The following is an 18,404-nucleotide window of genomic DNA, read 5'->3' on the forward strand; positions in this document are numbered from 1 at the left end:
TGGACAAGGGCATCTTGAAGAACTCCAATTACTGTAACATAAATAACTTCTCCTTTGAGCATTTGCCCCACTGAATCCCACTACTAGGTGACTGACTAGCAGTTACCCCTTAAAGCAGGGGTGGGGAACCTAAGGCCTGGGTACCGGATGTGGCCCCCGGCTTGCCTGCATCCAGCCCTCATGGCTCAAGACTCCTCCACCCAGTATCCAGCCCCCGCTAACCCACCACAGAGCCGGAGCACACAAAATCTACTGGGCCAGGCTCCCCTGGTTCTGATGTGAGAGGGGAATGTGGAGAGCATCTTTCTCCTTCTCAGTCAAAAGCAATGTCTGAGAGGCCTTTGGGGGGGGGGGGGGGTTCTTACTTAGGCACAACCCTCAACTGATTTTAATCAGGGTCAGTGGCCCCCAACCCAAAAAAGGTTCCCCACCCCTGCTTTAAGGAAAGAGAAGTCTTAGCTACATGACTGAGACATCTCTGCCAGCAGGGCATCTGATCTAGAAACTGTCACAGCAAAGCAGCAACAGATATGTAAACCAAATTCTAAGTAGGTGCTCTAACAAACCTCAGAAATAGGGACTCCCATGCTACAGACAACCAAGCTACACTGATTCAACAGGAAAGGAGTAGTTTGTTTAATGAACAGGAAATCTTAACACAGTCCACCACCCATACAGAGCACTCCAATATGACAGAACTCACCCCTTTATATGACTTTTGGCAACGAGTCTGTCTAGCCAATTTACTAGAATGGCTTTATCCTGGGTAAATAAAAAGGGATAGCCCCTGGGAACATCCAGTGTGTGGAGTTTAACCTCTATAAGAAAGCCAAAAGGTTTAAGAAACAAATGCAGATAAGCATATAAACTAGTTCATATGGAATTCCAAAGGCATTTAGATAAAATTTTCTGATCCAGCTTGAAAGTGTGTCTGTCCTTGTGAAACAAAGCATATGGAGGAAGGCCAGCCTGTATTTCACTCACCGTGTGAGCTGATGCAATGGCTATCAAAAATATTGTCTTAATGGAAAAGTGAGATATGATGACGTGTTCAAAAAAAGATGCAAGTCCTATATTTAAGTCCCAGATAGGGAAAGGCTCTTTAACTGGTGGAAATGTATGAATCAGGCTATTTAAATTTTAGACACATGGGGTCAGAGAAAACCAAATTCTCTCCCTCCAGCAGGAAATATGCTGACAGAACAGCTAGATGAACTCTAACACAATTAGATGAGAATCCTGAGTGTTTCAAATATAGTACATAGTGCACCATATTCTGAACAGAAGAGTCAAGTCGTGAACATGACTTCACTAGCAAGAAGCTTCTCCATTTAACTAGGTATGTCTTTCTGTTCTGAAACAAGACATCTTGTACAGCCATAGAATACCAGATCATCACCACCTCAGTCTCTGAAAAATAATTCCCTAGCAGTCATTTAGTTGATCTGTTCACCAAAGGCTAGATGACAGCACATTTTAAGACACTTGTACAGGTAAATCCATGTTGCATATGAATGGCAGGTAAACAGATCGTAGCCAATAGTAAACTGTCCTGAGAGAGAGGAAGGTAGGAAGGAAAGAGGACAAAGGGAATCTGAGATACCAAAAAAGTGGAGGAGAGGGAGAAGTAGGAAGAACAGGAATAAGGACAACAAACACAACTACAAAAATAAACTGTTTTCCTCAACCAACGTATTATCAGCTCAATCCAAAGCGCAATAATTTCATTTTGGGTTACTAGTGACAAACAGACTGTTCTAAGACAGGATTCATGGTTAGGTCACTATCGCCAGTTTTCAATGATGAAATTATTGCTTTACTAGGTAATTATATTATTCTTTATCCAACATTTTTCTCATCAAATATAAAAACATATACGCAATTGATGTAAAATAATGAGTTCATTTAGAAAATTTTGCACTGAATAAACCCTGCATTCTTTGAAAATAGCACATTCCTTTGTTACTGCACCAGACAAGTCCTGGCAAGTTAGAAAACAGCTTGAAAGCTGCAGTTTCATCAGCTGTGAAAGAATTCGAAGTCATGTAATTATCTCTATAAAAGCACACTTTGAAAATAGAAAGTCTATCTATCTACCAGGTCACTGAGATATTCAATAAACCTTTAAAGAAATTCTGCAATGATTTAATAGTCCGAAGAACAAGACACTTCCGGGTATGATTTTCAATTAAAAAAGGGAAAAAATAAAGTCATGAGTGCAATGGGAACCGTGTTTCAAGTAAGAGAACTGACTTTAGGGCTAGAACAGCAGAGATTGGTTAGGACAATAAATATTATTGCAAATTTTACATTTTAACATTGCCATTACTATAAGAACGGAATAATATATGCCAGTGTAAATTTGTGAAAGAATTTCATTTATTGCTCCTTTTCACCAAGCACCTGGGAAGCGGAATGATACACAAACTGCCAGTTATTGAATATTTCAACTGTTTGCAAAACACTGTGAAGATGAACACCTTCACATAACTAAATATTGCTATTGCCTTTCTGAGTTTAAAATCATATAGCTAAGTAGTTCCAAGACGTGGTGGTTTCCCATAACTTAAAAAGAAAAAAAAATATTAATAAAATTATTTCTCAGTCCCATCCACCCCGTATACTTAGAATTAATCTCCAGGAAAGAACACTTCAAACGTTGTGTGGGTCCAACTCTGCTCCAAGTGATATTAATGGAAAAATTCTCATTTACTCAAACAGGGCGGAGTCAAGCCTTATATTAATATGTCACCATACAAGTATTAGACCTTGACCTTTTACTTTGTCCTTTTAATACAGGAATGGAATATTTACAAACCTCCATTTACTTGACTTTTCCGTCTTACTCGAGAGAGCTGTTTGTTAGGCTTTTCTCCTGTTTGAGGCGTGGAAGTAATCAAATTGTTATCTATATCACGTTCAATTCTACTTCTCTTTGCAGGATTTTCTCTTTCTTCCTTAAAACAGAAAAGGAAAAATACACACTGAATAGCATCTTTTCGTCCACTAAAAACACCAGAAAATTCTATAGAGTTCCTTTTACTGATCCTCACGTCCAAGCGAAGAATGTGCAGCATATATGTTTATCGTCATTTGGAATTTCAAATTCATCTGAAATGCCAGAAATCAAGACCAAAAAAATGGAGTACTCGGAAAGATAGATGTATATGCAATTTCTGTGGAAAAACTTGCTTCAAACTTTTTTTTCATGTAGAACAGATAAAACAATTACCCACCTTTCCGTAACTGCTGTTCTTCAAGATGTTTTGCTCGTGTTCATTCCATTGTAGATGTGCATGCACTTATATGTATAGATGTCAGAGACTTTTGCCTTAGCAGTATCCATAGGGCTGGCTGTGGCAACCTCGGGAGTTCTGTGCTCATGCTGTAGTATATCAAGTGTTGCCAGCACTACACCCTTTCAGTTCCTTCTTGCCGACAACTCCAACAAAGGGGCAAGAGGGCAGGTAAAAGAATGGACATGAACAACACATCTCGAAGAACAGTTACAATAAGGTAGGTAACCGTTTTTCCTTCGAATGCTTGCTCACATCAATTTCATTGCAGGCAACTCATGAGCAGAATCTTCAGAAGTGGCCACAGAGTTTGTAGTCTTGCAGATTAGAGCATGGCTGTGCCAAAACCAGCATCATCTTGACCTTGCTGGGTCAGCATATAGCCCAAAAGAATGTGTGGATAGACAAACAGGTCGCAGCCCGACAAATTTCTTAGACTGGCACCTGAGCGAGGAAGGCTGCCAATTGACACCTTGTAACGGGATGGGCGCTCACCTCCTGCGAGCACCCTAAATTCAGCCGAGTGTGGGTTCCTGAACTGCCTCAGTTTTAAAAGCCTTGCAGCTACTCAGCTCTCTGGCTGAATTACACAGCCTAGTATGCACTCACAAACCCCTTCGGGGTACACCTCTAACAGAGGACCATACCAGTACGCTCTGCAGTGTGTCTCTGAGTCCAATCCAGTCTCAATCTGTTTCCCCTCTGTCTCTTTCCCCACTCAGCAGGAGAGTGGTGCCTCCAAGGCTTCTCCTGGAGACAGTGTAATGAACAGCTCCCCACTCTGAGCTGTCCCTGGTTCTGCTAGCCAGCCCTTTTAACCTTCTCCCTTCGGGTCTGGGCTGCAAGTGAGCTGCCTCTGATTCTGCAGCTTCTCTTGTAGTCCTCTCTGGCCCTGATTGGCTGGGTCCTCCAGAGCCTCTCTAGCCTCCTAAAGAACTTCTCTATGGCCTTAGGGAGTAGCACCATTACACACTTGCATTCAAGTTAAGTAAGGTGTCACAATTGCCAGTGGGGGCACCTTTGCCAGCTCATAACAATAGTGCATGCAGACCACGATCCAAGATTAGATTCTGTAGATAGATACTGGGCAACCCTTCATCCTGTCTGCAACAGCAATAAATAACCATATAGGCTTATAGAACAGCTTAATTCTATCAATGCAGAAGGTCCGCGCCCACCTGACCTCCAAAGTATGAAGCCTGCATTTCTCCTCCATTGCATGAAGCTTTGGATGAAGGACCATTAAGTATATGTCTTGAGCAGTGTGGAACTGGGAGACAACTTTGGGCACAAAGGCCAGATGCGGACAATGCTGGACCATGTCCTTTTAGAAGACTGTATAAGCTGGTTCTGTCACATGTTTCCTAATCTCAGATATCCTGTTGGATGACGTTATAACAACCAAGAAGGAGCCCAGAGAAGAGAAGCAAGAGGGAGCTGGAAGCCAAAGGTTTGAAATGGGGCCTATGATCCTTCCTTCACAATACAAGATTCAGATCCCAAGGGGGAACTAGATCCCAGACATTCAGGTAAAAGCATTCTAAACCTTTCAGGAACCTTGCCGTCATGGGATGGGCAAACACCGACCTGCCTTGAAACAGAGGGTGGAATGCCAAAATGGCTGCCATCAGATAAACCTTGACCGAAAAGAGCGACAGGTTCTAGAGCTTAAGATGCTGCAAACAGTCCAGGATGTCTGGCAGCACAGCCTCTTCCACACGAATGTGAAAATCCCAAGGCCCAGCACATGAACTGCTTCCACTTTGCCACATAGGTAGCCCTGGTGCAAAGTTTCCTGCTTCCAGCAGGCCCTGCTGGACACCAGCAGAACACTGCTGTGTATCCTTAGCCAGGCAGAAACCAGGCTGTCAAGTGCAGTGCCGCCAGATTCAGAGGCAGCAGGCTGCCATGGTTCTAAGACAGGAGAGACAGCTGCAGTGGGGGGCTGTCGAGAGACTCAGCAGTAAGCTGAACAGCGTTGACAGGACCATGCTGGGGCCATGAATATAACAGTCACTTTTTCTTGCTTCACCTTTAGCAGGGCCCTGTGGATTAACAGCACCAGCAGGAAGGCGTACTTCATCACTCCCAACCATGGAATCAGGAAGGAGAAGAGAAGAGAACCCAGGGCACTTTCTGTTCTGCCTAGACGCTGACAAGTTCATCTAAGGCAGTGGCCCCCAACGTTTTGGGGTTGCCGGGCGCCTGGGGGCGGGGCCGCTCAAGTGCCACGTGTACGGGGGCAGGGCCGCTCATGGGCCACGTGCCTGGGGGCGGGGCCAAGCATGCACTGCGCGCCCAGGGCCAGCACCAGCATGTGCTGCGACCCCGGGCAGGGGCCGCCCAGGTGCTGCGCACCCGGGGCCGGCACTGGCATGTGCCACGACCCCGGGCAGGGGCCGCCCAGGTGCCGCACGCCCGGGGCTGGCACCGGCATGCGCCGCAACCCCGGGGCAGGGGCCGCCCATGCGCCCGGGGCTGGCACCTGCTGCACACCCGGGGGCGGGGCCAGCCCACATTGCTCCACGGGCGCACATAAATGGCCCAGCGGGCGCTATGGCGCCCACAGGCACCGCGTTGGGGACCACTGATCTAAGGTGTACCCCACATTCAGAAGATTAGGCTGACCATCTCCAGATGGAGCAACCATTCGTGGCGAGACACAAAGGTCCTGCTGAGGTTATCTGCCAGCACATTCTTGATTCTGGGCAGGAGAGTGGTTACCAGATGAATGGCATACTCCACACAAAAGTTCCAGAGATTGAGCACTTCCCAACAAAGGCCTGAAGAGCTGGCTCTGCCCTGCCTACTGATGTAATACATTGAGGCTGTATTTTCTGTCGGGGGTTGCACTACCTTGCCTTTTAGGTGGGGCAAGAAAGCCTGGTAAGACAGGCAAACTGCTCTGAGCTCTCTCTTGGCTAGGTCCTCTTGCATCCCTGGGTGTTGAGCACACCCAAGTGGGCTCCCCAGCCCAGATCCAACAAATCCAACACCAGGGTAAGTGACGGAGACAGGGCTGTGAAAGGAATTCCTTGCAGCACTGGCCTAGGATCCTGCCATCAGTCCAGAAAAAGAAAGACATGGCTCAGTACCATGACCATTCAGTCCAGGTGGCGCCCACTGGGGATACAGACGTAGGCCAGTCATATCTACAGAGACCTCAGAGGAAGATAGCTGACCATGCACATGCAGGTGGCCATGTGGCCCATCAGTTGCAGGTACCTGTAGGCTGTGGTGAGCAGGAGGCTCTTTATGTGGGAGATCAAGTCCGCCATGGCCTGAAAATATGCTTCCTACATGGAGTCAAGAACTGCTCTGATAGTGTCAGTCCAATGCATAGAGTTTAACATAGACTCTTCTGTGCTTATTAACAGACCCAAATCATTGCAAGTGAAACACCCCAGAGAGAGGTTTCTTTGCATGTTCTCTGGACCCAGTCATCAAGATATGGGAAAAATCTCCCCATCCCCAACATCTCAGGAAAGCTGCAATGTGCACCATGAATTTCATGAACATACTGCGGGCCAGAGACAGGCCAAAGGGTAACACCATGAACTGGAAATGATGGCTGGTCACTATGAAACACAGAAAACAACTGTCAGAAGACATGAAAGGAAGCATTCTTTAAGTTAAGAGTGACATACCAGTCCCCCGGATCCAGGGAAGGGATGATGGAGGCCAGGGAGACCCTGCAAAACTTCAACTTCTTGAGAGACTTACTAGGGAACACATGTCCAGAATGGGTCTGAGGCCCCCTTTGACCTTTGGGATTAGGAAGTAGTGGGAGCAAAATCTTCTTCCTTCCTGTTCTGAAGAACCTCCTCCATACTCCTAAGCCCAGGAGTTTCTCAACCTTCTGAATGAAGAGTTGCTCATGAGTAGTGTCCCTGAAAAGGGATGGGAAGAGTGGCCAAAAATTGAAGGTTATAACCCTTGAACCACTATGTCCAGGACCCAACAGCCTGACGTAACTGTTGACCAGACTGAGTGGCAGAAGAAAAGATGTTAAAAATCTGAGCTGTTAGCTTATGCACTGCTCCCGAGCACACCTCCAAAATGAGCACTTCTTGCTCGCTGGTGCTTCACTGGGTCAGGCTGCTCAGGAGAGCAAGATGGCGAAAGATGGTGGCGGCTAAACCTCATGCCTCATTTTCTCACAGGAGCTTGTCAATGCTGCCACTGTCAAGGTGGTAGAGGAGACCTGAATGGCTCTCTCAATGACCAAGGAGTGTGCAATGCCACCAAGTGGAGTATCACCCATGTGTCTTTTAGGACATGCAATTGCACATCTGTTTGGTTTGAAAAAAGAACAATGCTGTTAAACAGAAGGTCCTGAATAGAGACATGCATCTCCAGGGGCAGGCTGGCGCCAAGAACTAGGCTTCAAGATCACTGCTGAGACAACTTCCAGGCAGCTGAATTGACTGCATCTCAAACTACATGGAGGAATCACCAAGCTGCCATGGTACTCATGTCTACCAGAGTTGCAAATTCCATCTCTCAGGCCCTGGAGTCCCAAAAGTTAAAGTAACAGCTGCCCAAGAAGGCTTGGTGATTTGCCATCCAAAACGAAGCCTGGTCCTAGCATAAATCATGCAGCCAAACAAATCCAGCCATTTAGACTTCTTATTTTTAGAGGTGGAACTGGTATGCCCTTGGGTGTCCATCGTGTTGGCCAACCGCACAACCAACAACTCCTGTGGTGGCAGGTGTATAAGTACTGGAACCCTTTCACAGGGATAAAATACTTCCTTTCTGCCCTCCTGGAAGTGGGATGGATGGAGGATGGGGTTTGCTAGGTGGTCCTGGCAATTTTCAGGGCCCTCTCATGCACCAGCGGTGAGACTCAGGATGGGGTGTATGCCAAGTGTACATCAAACAATGTGTCCACTTGTTCCTTCATCTCCTCCACTTGAAGGTCGAAGGGTTCAATGCTGCACTCTGAAGCAGTTCCTGATGCTTCCTGAAATTGTCCAGTGGGCTTGCTTTAGAGAAGCTCACAGATGCCTCATCTGGAAAGGAAGAGAATAATTGGACCACCAAGGGAAGCCACTGGTGTGGACTTCAGATTGTCCAACATGGTGGCCAATGGCTGGCAGGAGTGGGAAAGGAATGAAAAGAATGCCCTGGTTGTTCCAATAAGGCCATTGGTTCCTCCACTGACTCTGCAGCCAGTCCAGTCCTGATGCAGTTGAGGCACCCTATGGAGCCTCAACACGTTGCTGCCTCAGCAAGGGGCTGAATGTAGCCTCTGAGCCAGAGAAGTCATCATCCTCTGGTGACCGAGGCAGGACTGGTGCTGGAAAGGGTCCAACCAGTGCTGGGAGTAGGGAGAGCAGCACCATGCTGAGAAGTAGCCTCAAGATCTTGACACCCAATGATGTGATGAAGACCAGTGCCAGGTAAATCATCTACAATTGGGCAAGCTCCAGTGCAAAAATGGAGATCAGGACTCGTAACACTGAGCAGGAGACATGGACCGAAGCAGAGACCAAGGACATGACAACCTAGGACTCGGTCTTGGTTCTGGAGACTAATGGCATGTGCTTGTCTTGTGCAAGGCCTTGCTGACAGGCTTGCCCTTGGAGGAGCTTTAGCTGGTTTTATTGCCGCATACAGTGCCAGCTGCGACGAGGGCACTGACAGCACCATTAGCTTGGGCCCTTTACCGCTCACTGGAGTTGATGGCAGGTCCTTTTGTCAGGTCTGTAATGGGCCTATGGCCCAAGCACTGTCCTTTGCCCAGTGCCATCTTCTTTGTTTTCTTCTTCAGCACGGGCAACAGGGATCAGTGCCAGGAGGAGCCTGATGCCAGGGGTGCACTATGCACTGAAGCCAAAGCAGTGAGTGCTGTGGCAGGCTGTGCCAGCCCTGAAGCTGGGCATAAAGCAGCCTTCATCAGAAGGGCCCTGTAATGTATGTCGTGTTATCTTTGCATCCGATGATGAAAGTTTTTATTGATGCGACAATGTTCCCTTATGTAGGATTCCCCAAGGCGCTTTAGATGGTTATTGTGTAGGTCACTAAAAGATATAAGCCTACGATATATGGAGCAGGGTTTAAAACCCAGAGACCAGGGAATGATCCACCTAGGGCTAAGCCCCTGATGGGACACTAACTAAACACAGAACAGCATTTACAGTGAGAAGCACAAGGCTGAGATAGGAGAGATCGCTTGTGTGTCAAGAGATGCTCCAATTGACCACCATGCGTGGTAAGAAGAAACTGAAAGGGAATAAGGCTTATGGTGCTTGATGTTCCACAACATGTGTATAGCACTCCAGAGAGGGCACAGCCAGCCCTATGGATATAGCTCAGGCAAAAATCTCTGACAACCATGCATATGGACTCACACACACTTACAATGTAATTGACACGAGCAAGAACTCAAAGAAGAGTTGTAAATATAAAGGGTAGTGGCGTTAAATAAATGGCATGTCACACTGCTCTACTGGCTTGATTAATGTAGAAATCTGCTGACTAACATTAACTATGACTTGCTTTCTTTGGATACTAGCATACACAGGAAGCAAAGTGCATAATGAAACCCAATATAAAACCCTTCATTTATGGCCATCTTTAGTTAATGCAACATCAGTGGGGCACTATGACTTGCTTTCTTTGGATACTAGCATACACAGGAAGCAAAGTGCATAATGAAACCCAATATAAAACCCTTCATTTATGGCCATCTTTAGTTAATATTATATTGATATACTGGACAAAAATATAGTGTCTGCTATAGTACAGAGTCTTCCTAATATTTAGTTCAATATTATATTCTTATTATATTGTGCAGTTATTAATACTTCAGGGTTTATTTCAGAACTGTGTCTGGCTTATGACAAAAAATAGGAGTAAAAAATGTTAAAAGTAGGAGTTATTTTCCAATCTTTTTCCTTACCGTGGAGTAAAGTGACTTGCCCTCTTATGGTTCATATTTAATTTGGCTTTCATAGAAGCAAAGCTTTTTGTTTATTTTCTTTGTTGTGTGTGTGTTTTCCTTTCTCCCCCGTTCTTTCAATAGATGCAAACTACCCTAAGAATGGGGCCCTACCAAATTCACAACCATAAAAAACATGTAACAGACCATGAAATCTTTGGTGTCTTTTACCCTATCTTGTACAGTTTTCATGTGGGAAACAACCATTTATCAAGTCGGGGGACCTGACCCAAAAGGGATTTGCAGAGGGAGTCGTTAAGATTTTTTTAGAAGGGTCGTGGAATTACCACCCTTACTTCTGCACAGCCTTCAGCGCTGGGCAGCTGACCAGCCACCAGCAGCGTGTGCCATGGCACCCTTATTCCTGTCCTGCTTCCTTCAGAGCTATGCAGTTGGAGTACCGCAACACCCCTTCCAATAACCTTACACCCCCCCCAACACACACACACACAAAAAACTCTTTTTTTGGGTCAGGATCTCCACAAGTTAAACATCACAAAAATTCAGATTTAAATAGCTGAAATAATGAAATTTATTATTTTAAAATTCCTAAGACCGTGAAATTGACCAAAATTACCAGGAATTTGTTAGGACCGTACACATGAATCTTGTTAAATCTGAAACCTAAAGATAACAATCTTGCAGCATACTGAAAACTAAAATTCTGGGGATAGTATAAAATAAACTGAATTTAATATCAAAGCAAGCAACAAAGAGGTTACTCTATCGTTATTCATTTTTATATTTACTTAAAATCCTCAGAATAAAAATTGCATCTGGAACTGCTACAGAATTTACAGAGAGCCACAGAATCTCAAGTCTGCAACAGAATTGAAGTTCAGCTTGCTGCAAATAACACATTTCTGAAATGAAAATTTAAAAGCACATCTATTCCCTTAATATCAAAGTGCTGGCTACATACACAAAGCTCACAAAACAGAGTTAAAAATAGGCACAGAAAAATGGAAATTCCAAAACTAAAAAGGCTTCATTATGCACAACATACATTTTAGACTATTTTATAATACAGTAAGAGAACAAGGAGAAGTATTACACAGACATTAATATAGGAATAAAATGTGTTTGCCTCATTGGTCCCACATGCCTCTCACTGAAAATAACTGGGAGAATCTGCAAAGCTCCCACTTTTTCCAATGGACAGTACTATAATTGTACAGGCAAACGCTAAATCTCTGAGAAATACAACTGAAGAGACTGAACAACTAGATGGCTTAGTTAGACTGGAAAAGGGAAAGTACCTTGTAGCTCACCAGTTAAAAATTAGCTCAGGTAAGATCGACAGAAAACCATTAGCACCTGAAGGCAGTTCAGTGCCCTAAGTGAAAAGCATTGGTGCTCTCATTCCTACTGGAAAGATACAGAATAATCACAAAAACCACTATCATAACAGGCACCTACTGGAATGCCTGTTAACAGTTGCAGGAAACAGGCAAAGAACTGAATGTGTATGGAAACAGAAAACCCTTTCATCCTACAGGTGGTCCCTCCTCAAGAATAGATCAAGGTGGACTGGAGAAGCTTCCACTGCTGCTGCCCTTAGTGTAACTGTTCTGTGAAAAAATTTCAGTCTCCAGGCCTGTCAATCTTTCACCCCTCAGGAGCATTACATTCACTAAAAAAGTTAAAACCCAAACTGCAGAGACATCTTTCCTTTTCCTGAAAAAAAAGCCAAAAGAAAACACTACTACTTCTAACATTTATTTGATGATGAAGAATTGAAACAGACTACCTAGAGAAAAAACAAAAAACAGCAACACAGAGAAACATAAGGAAAGAAAAGCTAACAAACAAGAGAGGTTCTGGCAAAATCACAAACAACAAAAGTGGAGTTAAGAGGTCAGTCAAGAGCATTCAGGAATACAATTACACAATATTGTGTCATTGCTCTATGTGCTTTATATGAGCGAATTTCTACTGTACAGATTTCTGTTTAAAATCAATATCCCACATATTGAATTGATCTGAGGAAGTGGGCCTGGCCCACGAAAGCTCACCACCTAATAAACCATCTTGTTAGTCTTTAAAGTGCTACATAGTTCTGACTTTTGTTTCAGCTAGGCCAGACTAACACGGCTGCATCTCTATCACTATTCCACATATATCCAGTTAGTAATACTAACTAGAACATACTGAAATATGGCTATGTCACACGGACATCAATGGAATGTCTGTCCTTTAGATTTTTAGAAACAATGGAATAAAAATGCAAGTTGATTAATGGATTGCAATGATTCCATAGGAGAGGATGCTTTGCAATTCTCAAAAGCAAAGCTAATGTAATTACTAGAATCCACAAATTAAATAAGTTCAGTGCAACTTACTTCAGTCAATGTATTCTAATATTTCAAATTTTAAAACTTTTTAAAAAATATTTTGGATGTGTCTACTATTAAAAAGCCATCTATATTAAACTCTTACAATGGTTAAAAAATGCTTACTAAACAGGGCTCAATCCTGCAAGGTGCCTGATCTAAACTACCATCCATATCTGCATTAGTTTTTCTATGATGTCAGACTGGTGGGCTGCAACTCTGATATTAGAATTAATATGCCTATTTTATATGTATGTATTGACTTAAATGGGAGTTGAGAACATTGTCTAGCTTATCATACAAAGGACCAATGCATCAGAATATTATTAACCATATTTTAGTTATTTTTATGTAAGTAAACAGCCTGAACTGTTTTGGGAGGGTTTTAAGACCCACCATCACAATCACTGTGATGTCAGAGTGATGGACTATGAATCTGATGTCAGAATTAATGTATTTTAAAGTATATCTTATTATACATGTAAAGTCAGAGACCCATACTCTCTCTCTCTCTCAATTTATAGTATAATATACAGGCAACTGAACTATTATATAATATACATGCCACCTCAAAGCATTCTGATGTTACCATGGTAACCACAAGACTACTTTGTGTCTATCAGGAGAGCTTTGCAGTATAGCCCAGCAATATCAATCAATAGCATGCAATTTTATTGCCACTGGGACCAATACAAGTGCTGTTCTGGACACAGAATACCAGAAAGGCAAAATAAATATATATATATATATAAAATATATATATATATATATATATATAAATATATATATATATAATATATATATATATATATATATATATATATATATATATATATATATAAAACACAAAATTTTATATTTAAAGGGAACCTGTGGAGATAAATATTCATCCTAAATTTTGTTAACGCTAAAAAGGGGATGGGGAAATTTGACAAAAGCTAAATAATCAGAAATCTTTCCATTTCTTTTTTTTTTTTTTAATTCCAATGAAAATGTTTTTGTTTGGACTTCACCATTTTCCTGAAATGTTCACAACCCAAGTCTTTTGGTTTTTGCTAGAATATAGGAGGCAGAAAGTGAAATCAATTTATTGCTTGAATTTAGTGAGATGCAAAATTTAAACCATTTTAACAATATGGAATTTTCCACAGGCAAAGAAAAATGTGAACATATTTTTACAGTTCCTTTAAGTCAGTGCCTGTCTCCTATTACAATGCGTGCTGAACAAATGCCGAGGACAGACTGAGCTGCATGGTATGTAAGAACATAAGAATGGCTATAGGGGGTGAAACCAGTATCCTGGCCAGTGCCAGATGCTTCACGGGGAATTAAAACCAATTTCAAGTGATCTGTCTATCCCCTATTGTCCAGTCCCACTTCAGGCAGTCAGAAATATGGTGTTGTGCCATTAACCCTATTGGCCAATAGTCATTGGTGAACCTGTCCCTCCAGAAATTTCTGTAATTTTTTTTTAACCCCAATTATATTTTTGACCTTCACAAGATCACCTGGAAACAAAGCTCCATAGGCTGACTGTATACTGTATAAAGAAATACTTCCTTATGTTTGTTTTAAACCTGCTGCTTATTAATTACATTGGGAGACCCTAGTTATTGTGTTATGTAAAAGGGTAAAACAACAGTCCTTACTTCATTTTCTCTACACCAGTCATCATTTTATAGACCTCTATTATATCCCCACTTAGTCACCTTTTTCCTCAAATGAATGAGCCCAGTTTTTTTACCCGTGTCTCACACAGAAGCTGTTTTAATGTTTTCCTAATCATTTTTTTATGCCCTTCTCTGTAATTTTTTCATTTTTAACATATCTTTTTTGAGCTGGGGCAATAAGAACTGCATGCAGTACACAAGCTGTGGGCACAGCATAGATTTATACAGTAGCATTATGATATTTTCTGTCTTACTATCTTTTTTCTAATGGCTCCTAACACTGTTAGCTTTTTAGACTGTTGCTGCATATAAGATTATTTCAGAGAACTATCCATGATAACTCTCAGATCCGTTCCTCAAGTGTGAACTGCTAATTTAGAACCCAACAGTTTGTATGTATAGTTGGGATTGTTTTCTAATGTGCATTCCTTTGCACTTAACAGTGAATTTCATCTGTCATTTTATTGCATAGTCACAAAGCTCTCTGAGACAATTTAATTATAATTTTTTAAACTTCACTGCATCTCTAATTACTATTTTAACCATAATGCAAAATTATAAAACTTGCCACTTTTAACAACAAAAACATTTTCTCATCTAAACTACATTTAGCTGCTGTATATTTCTCTGTAACATTTCTGTATGTTTCTAGCATCCTGGTTCTTCTTTAGTTTAAAAACTGCAATAACAGAACTTCTGGACTGATAAGACTGATTAAAGAAAGGTTTTAAAAAGATGGTCCAATTTTATAAAAAGTAACAACTTTGTAAACTATTTCAAAGTGGCACTCATTCAATAAAATTAACATATGTAATCTTCCTTTGAGAATTTTCACTGAGTAAGTTTTAAATATGAAAACTTGTTTTCTTCAGATCTGTGTATAGGTGGAGTTGGAAGAGATTCAGTAGTTTAGACCTGACTTCACGTCTAAGATGAGTAAGTAAGTGCAAAATTCACTGAGGTATGTGGAAATTATACCTGCTTACACTATAGATGAATTTGACTTCTTGCATTTATAAGGCGCCATTTCCTATTTCTCCAATGGAATGTCTGTAATTGTTTCATACAGAGTTGGATAGGGTCAACAACCTTGCATTGTAACTTCTGTACCTGCATGCACACCACTATTATGGGGCATATTCTGTTGCTTATAAAACTGTTCTGCCTCCATAAGAATATGTCTTTTACAAATACTTATTTTTCTTAATACAAATACTTGATCAAATTTTAGAAAAGCTTAATATGACTCAATTAAAAAAAAAAGGCAACAAGACAGTGAGCTCATACCTTGGGTGTGCTTCCTTTAATAAATTTTTTGATTGATGACAACAAGCCAGTTTCATTCTTCTGGGGTTTTCCTCCTCCAACAGGTAAGCTCTCATCTACCTCTGAATGTTTCCTCTTTGTCCTCAAAGCACGTTGGGTGTGAATTTGATTTGACTGCTGAGACGCTTTCCGCGTTCTCAGCCTCATTTTTTATATGTGCCACATGTAAAACTATAAAAGAAAAAACAAAAATACTAAGTTACTGAGGTACTGCATTAAGCTTGAAAGCATGAATTCCCCATAGTTATATATTTAAAAACATTAGTCTGATGCGCTGTGTTTATTTTTTCCACTCTATATATATCTCCCTTAATTTAAATAATGCTGCATTTATAGGCAATGAAGCTAACTTGGTGACAAGCTTTGCACCAAAGTATATATCACAGTAGAGACTATGCATTAGATGTGTGTTAGCCTATCACAATTTACCAAAGAAATAGAAAGCTGATATTCTGTATATACCTGGGAGCAAGACTAGACCCAGATGACTCGTACAACTCCTTGGATTCACTAAAAACACATAAGGGAGCTAAGGTGATTTCTGGACAAATGGAAAATATTTATAAATAAAAGTCACTAGGGCACTGTGCCCCCTGCTGTCTGCACTCACCAATCTCCCTCTCGGCCACGAAGGGCCTGGGGCTGAGGCCACCCTGATCCCAGCTCTTCCCCCCGTACCCCAGCTTCCCTGGCCCCAAGGCTGCCCTGGTTCTTTACTACCCCCAAGCCAGCCCCAGCTCTTGAGCCCCCACGGTCAGCAAGGGGGGGCCAGGACGAGGTTGATCCCAGCTCTCTCCCCAGACACCAGGAGAGGCTGGGTTGCAGATATGCGGGGCCTGGCTCTTCTCCAGGGAGAGTCTGTGGTTTCCCCAGCCCCTCCCCTGCCCCTGATCATCAGAGAGGGCCCAACCCCGAGGCCACTCTGCAGCCACCCCCAGCTCTTGGACCCTCCTTCCTCACTAGTCTATTTGCCCCCCACCCCAGCTGGGGGCAGCAGGGCGAGGTTGCACCCAACTACCCCCAGCTGCATCCCCCAACTTCCAGGACGGGGGGGGTGACGAAGGCACGCTGGACCTGGCTTTCTCCCCTGGCAGCCTGCCCCTCCTGGCCAAAGCCACAGCAGCTACTGCTCTCCCCGATTGCTGGGAAGGGGAGAGGACGGCTGGGTCACAGGCAACCCCAGCTCTCATGAGCCCTGGGAAGGGTGAAACTAGGAGCGGGTGATGCTTGGTTCCTGTGGACACAGAGTGACGTGATGACGACTCAGTTATCCCACAGGAAAAGGGTTTTTTATAGAGAGTGAGGAAAGCTATCCCAGAATATCTAGTTCATTTCTCTTCAATCCATGTATGAACTAAAATCAGATTATTCACATGCTCAAATCTGTGCACATTTAATTGCTTCTCTGGATCAAGGCACCTGTCTCCATCAACATATTGGGCATTCTGTGAAGCTCATACCTGGAGCCACTTGAATGGGACCACTTGAATGGGACCACTTGTGCTTAAAGTTATGCAGATACTTGATAAAGGTCACAGAAATGAAGCAGCTAGAAACCTATTTTGTTAGGGTATGATACACTTGTGTTATTGTAAGAGAGTGGGGTTTATTGCCTGAATATATTTATGACATAGCACTTGGGTATAAAATACCCATTACTGTGGGGGGTTTTCTCCCTTCAGAAATTACTTCAGCGCTCATCTAACTCTTAACTACCAAGTAGAGAGATAATATTACCTATAATACGTAGGTGTTAGGTACTATGAAACAACAATTGTTCTGAGGATTTAGGAAAAGATACCGGAAGTGGATAGTTCTGATGTGATTCTGAGCTTTTCAACCTAGGCCACTTCAAATCCAACCCAAGTAAACAGTGACTAAAGTAACAAAAAATGCTGGCAGTTAGTAGACTCAATTCTATTCTTAGTAGAGAGATGATCACATAAGAAAAAGTATCACTACTTGCATGCTTTTTAATAAACTCAACAGGCAGCAAAGTAATGAACTGGCAGGACCGTTCAACAGAACAAGATTGAACTGTTTTTAAAAAATGATTTGCACTGCTGCTAGTGATGTGCTTTCTATACCTGTTGACAAACACTGGGCTGAATTTTCCACAGATGCCTATCTGGTGCTTTTCAGCAGCATCAAATATATCATTATATCAAAGAGTAAAAGAACTTCACGATTTTTCAAAGATTGGAATAAATATTTCCAATATTCTATGAAGGCCCACAGAAACTAACACAAATTTATAAAAACTGACCATTTACGATCTTGTGTGTATCAAGTAACAGAAGCATTAAAACTCAGGGCCTAGGCTTATATGTCTTCATATTTATAATTACAATACAATCAAATGTAGTTGTGAAACATTCTACAAGATTTTAATCTACTTTCTCTCTTCCTACCCTTACACCAAAAGCAGAGGTTACTTACCTGTAGGACGGATCAAGATATGTGATCCCTATTTCTACTCCACTGCTGGTTACACATGCGGATCATGAGCCTAAAGCTGGGGAATGCAAAAGTAGTGTCCTTTGATCTATGCACATGTCCTGGCTCCACTCGTGCTTCTGACTGAGGGGATAAAGGTCAGGGCAGACCAATCACTCCTCCTGAGTGCTTTCTCCCATTCAAAACAGAGGGGAACAAGGGTAGCTAGTGGAATACAGATAGGGATCACACTTCTCAAATAGGGATGTAAAATTTCGATTATTTGGCTAATCGAATAGTCAGTGCAATTTGCATTGACTCTTTGATTAGTCGATAAGGCACTTCCACCTTTGAAGTGTAGCAACAGCCCTAGGGCTGTTGCTACGTATGTTTCGGA

General features: G+C 42.6%; 1 protein-coding gene across 1 annotated transcript in view; it reads right to left on the reverse strand.

Annotated features, from left to right (window-relative positions):
* CTDSPL2 (CTD small phosphatase like 2) overlaps positions 1-18,404 on the reverse strand; it is a 100,239-nt gene that overhangs the window by 49,209 nt on the left and 32,626 nt on the right. The window contains exons 2-3 of the mRNA XM_075896797.2: positions 15,533-15,742; positions 2,819-2,957 (exon numbers count right to left, since the gene is read on the reverse strand). Coding sequence (XP_075752912.1) covers positions 2,819-2,957; positions 15,533-15,718 — 325 coding nt within the window. The 5' untranslated portion in view covers positions 15,719-15,742. The remainder of the gene's footprint in view (positions 1-2,818; positions 2,958-15,532; positions 15,743-18,404) is intronic.

This window comes from Pelodiscus sinensis, chromosome 14, assembly GCF_052426305.1.
Source record: "Pelodiscus sinensis isolate ZL-2025 chromosome 14, ASM5242630v1, whole genome shotgun sequence".
In the NCBI taxonomy this organism is placed as follows: Eukaryota; Metazoa; Chordata; order Testudines; family Trionychidae; genus Pelodiscus; species Pelodiscus sinensis.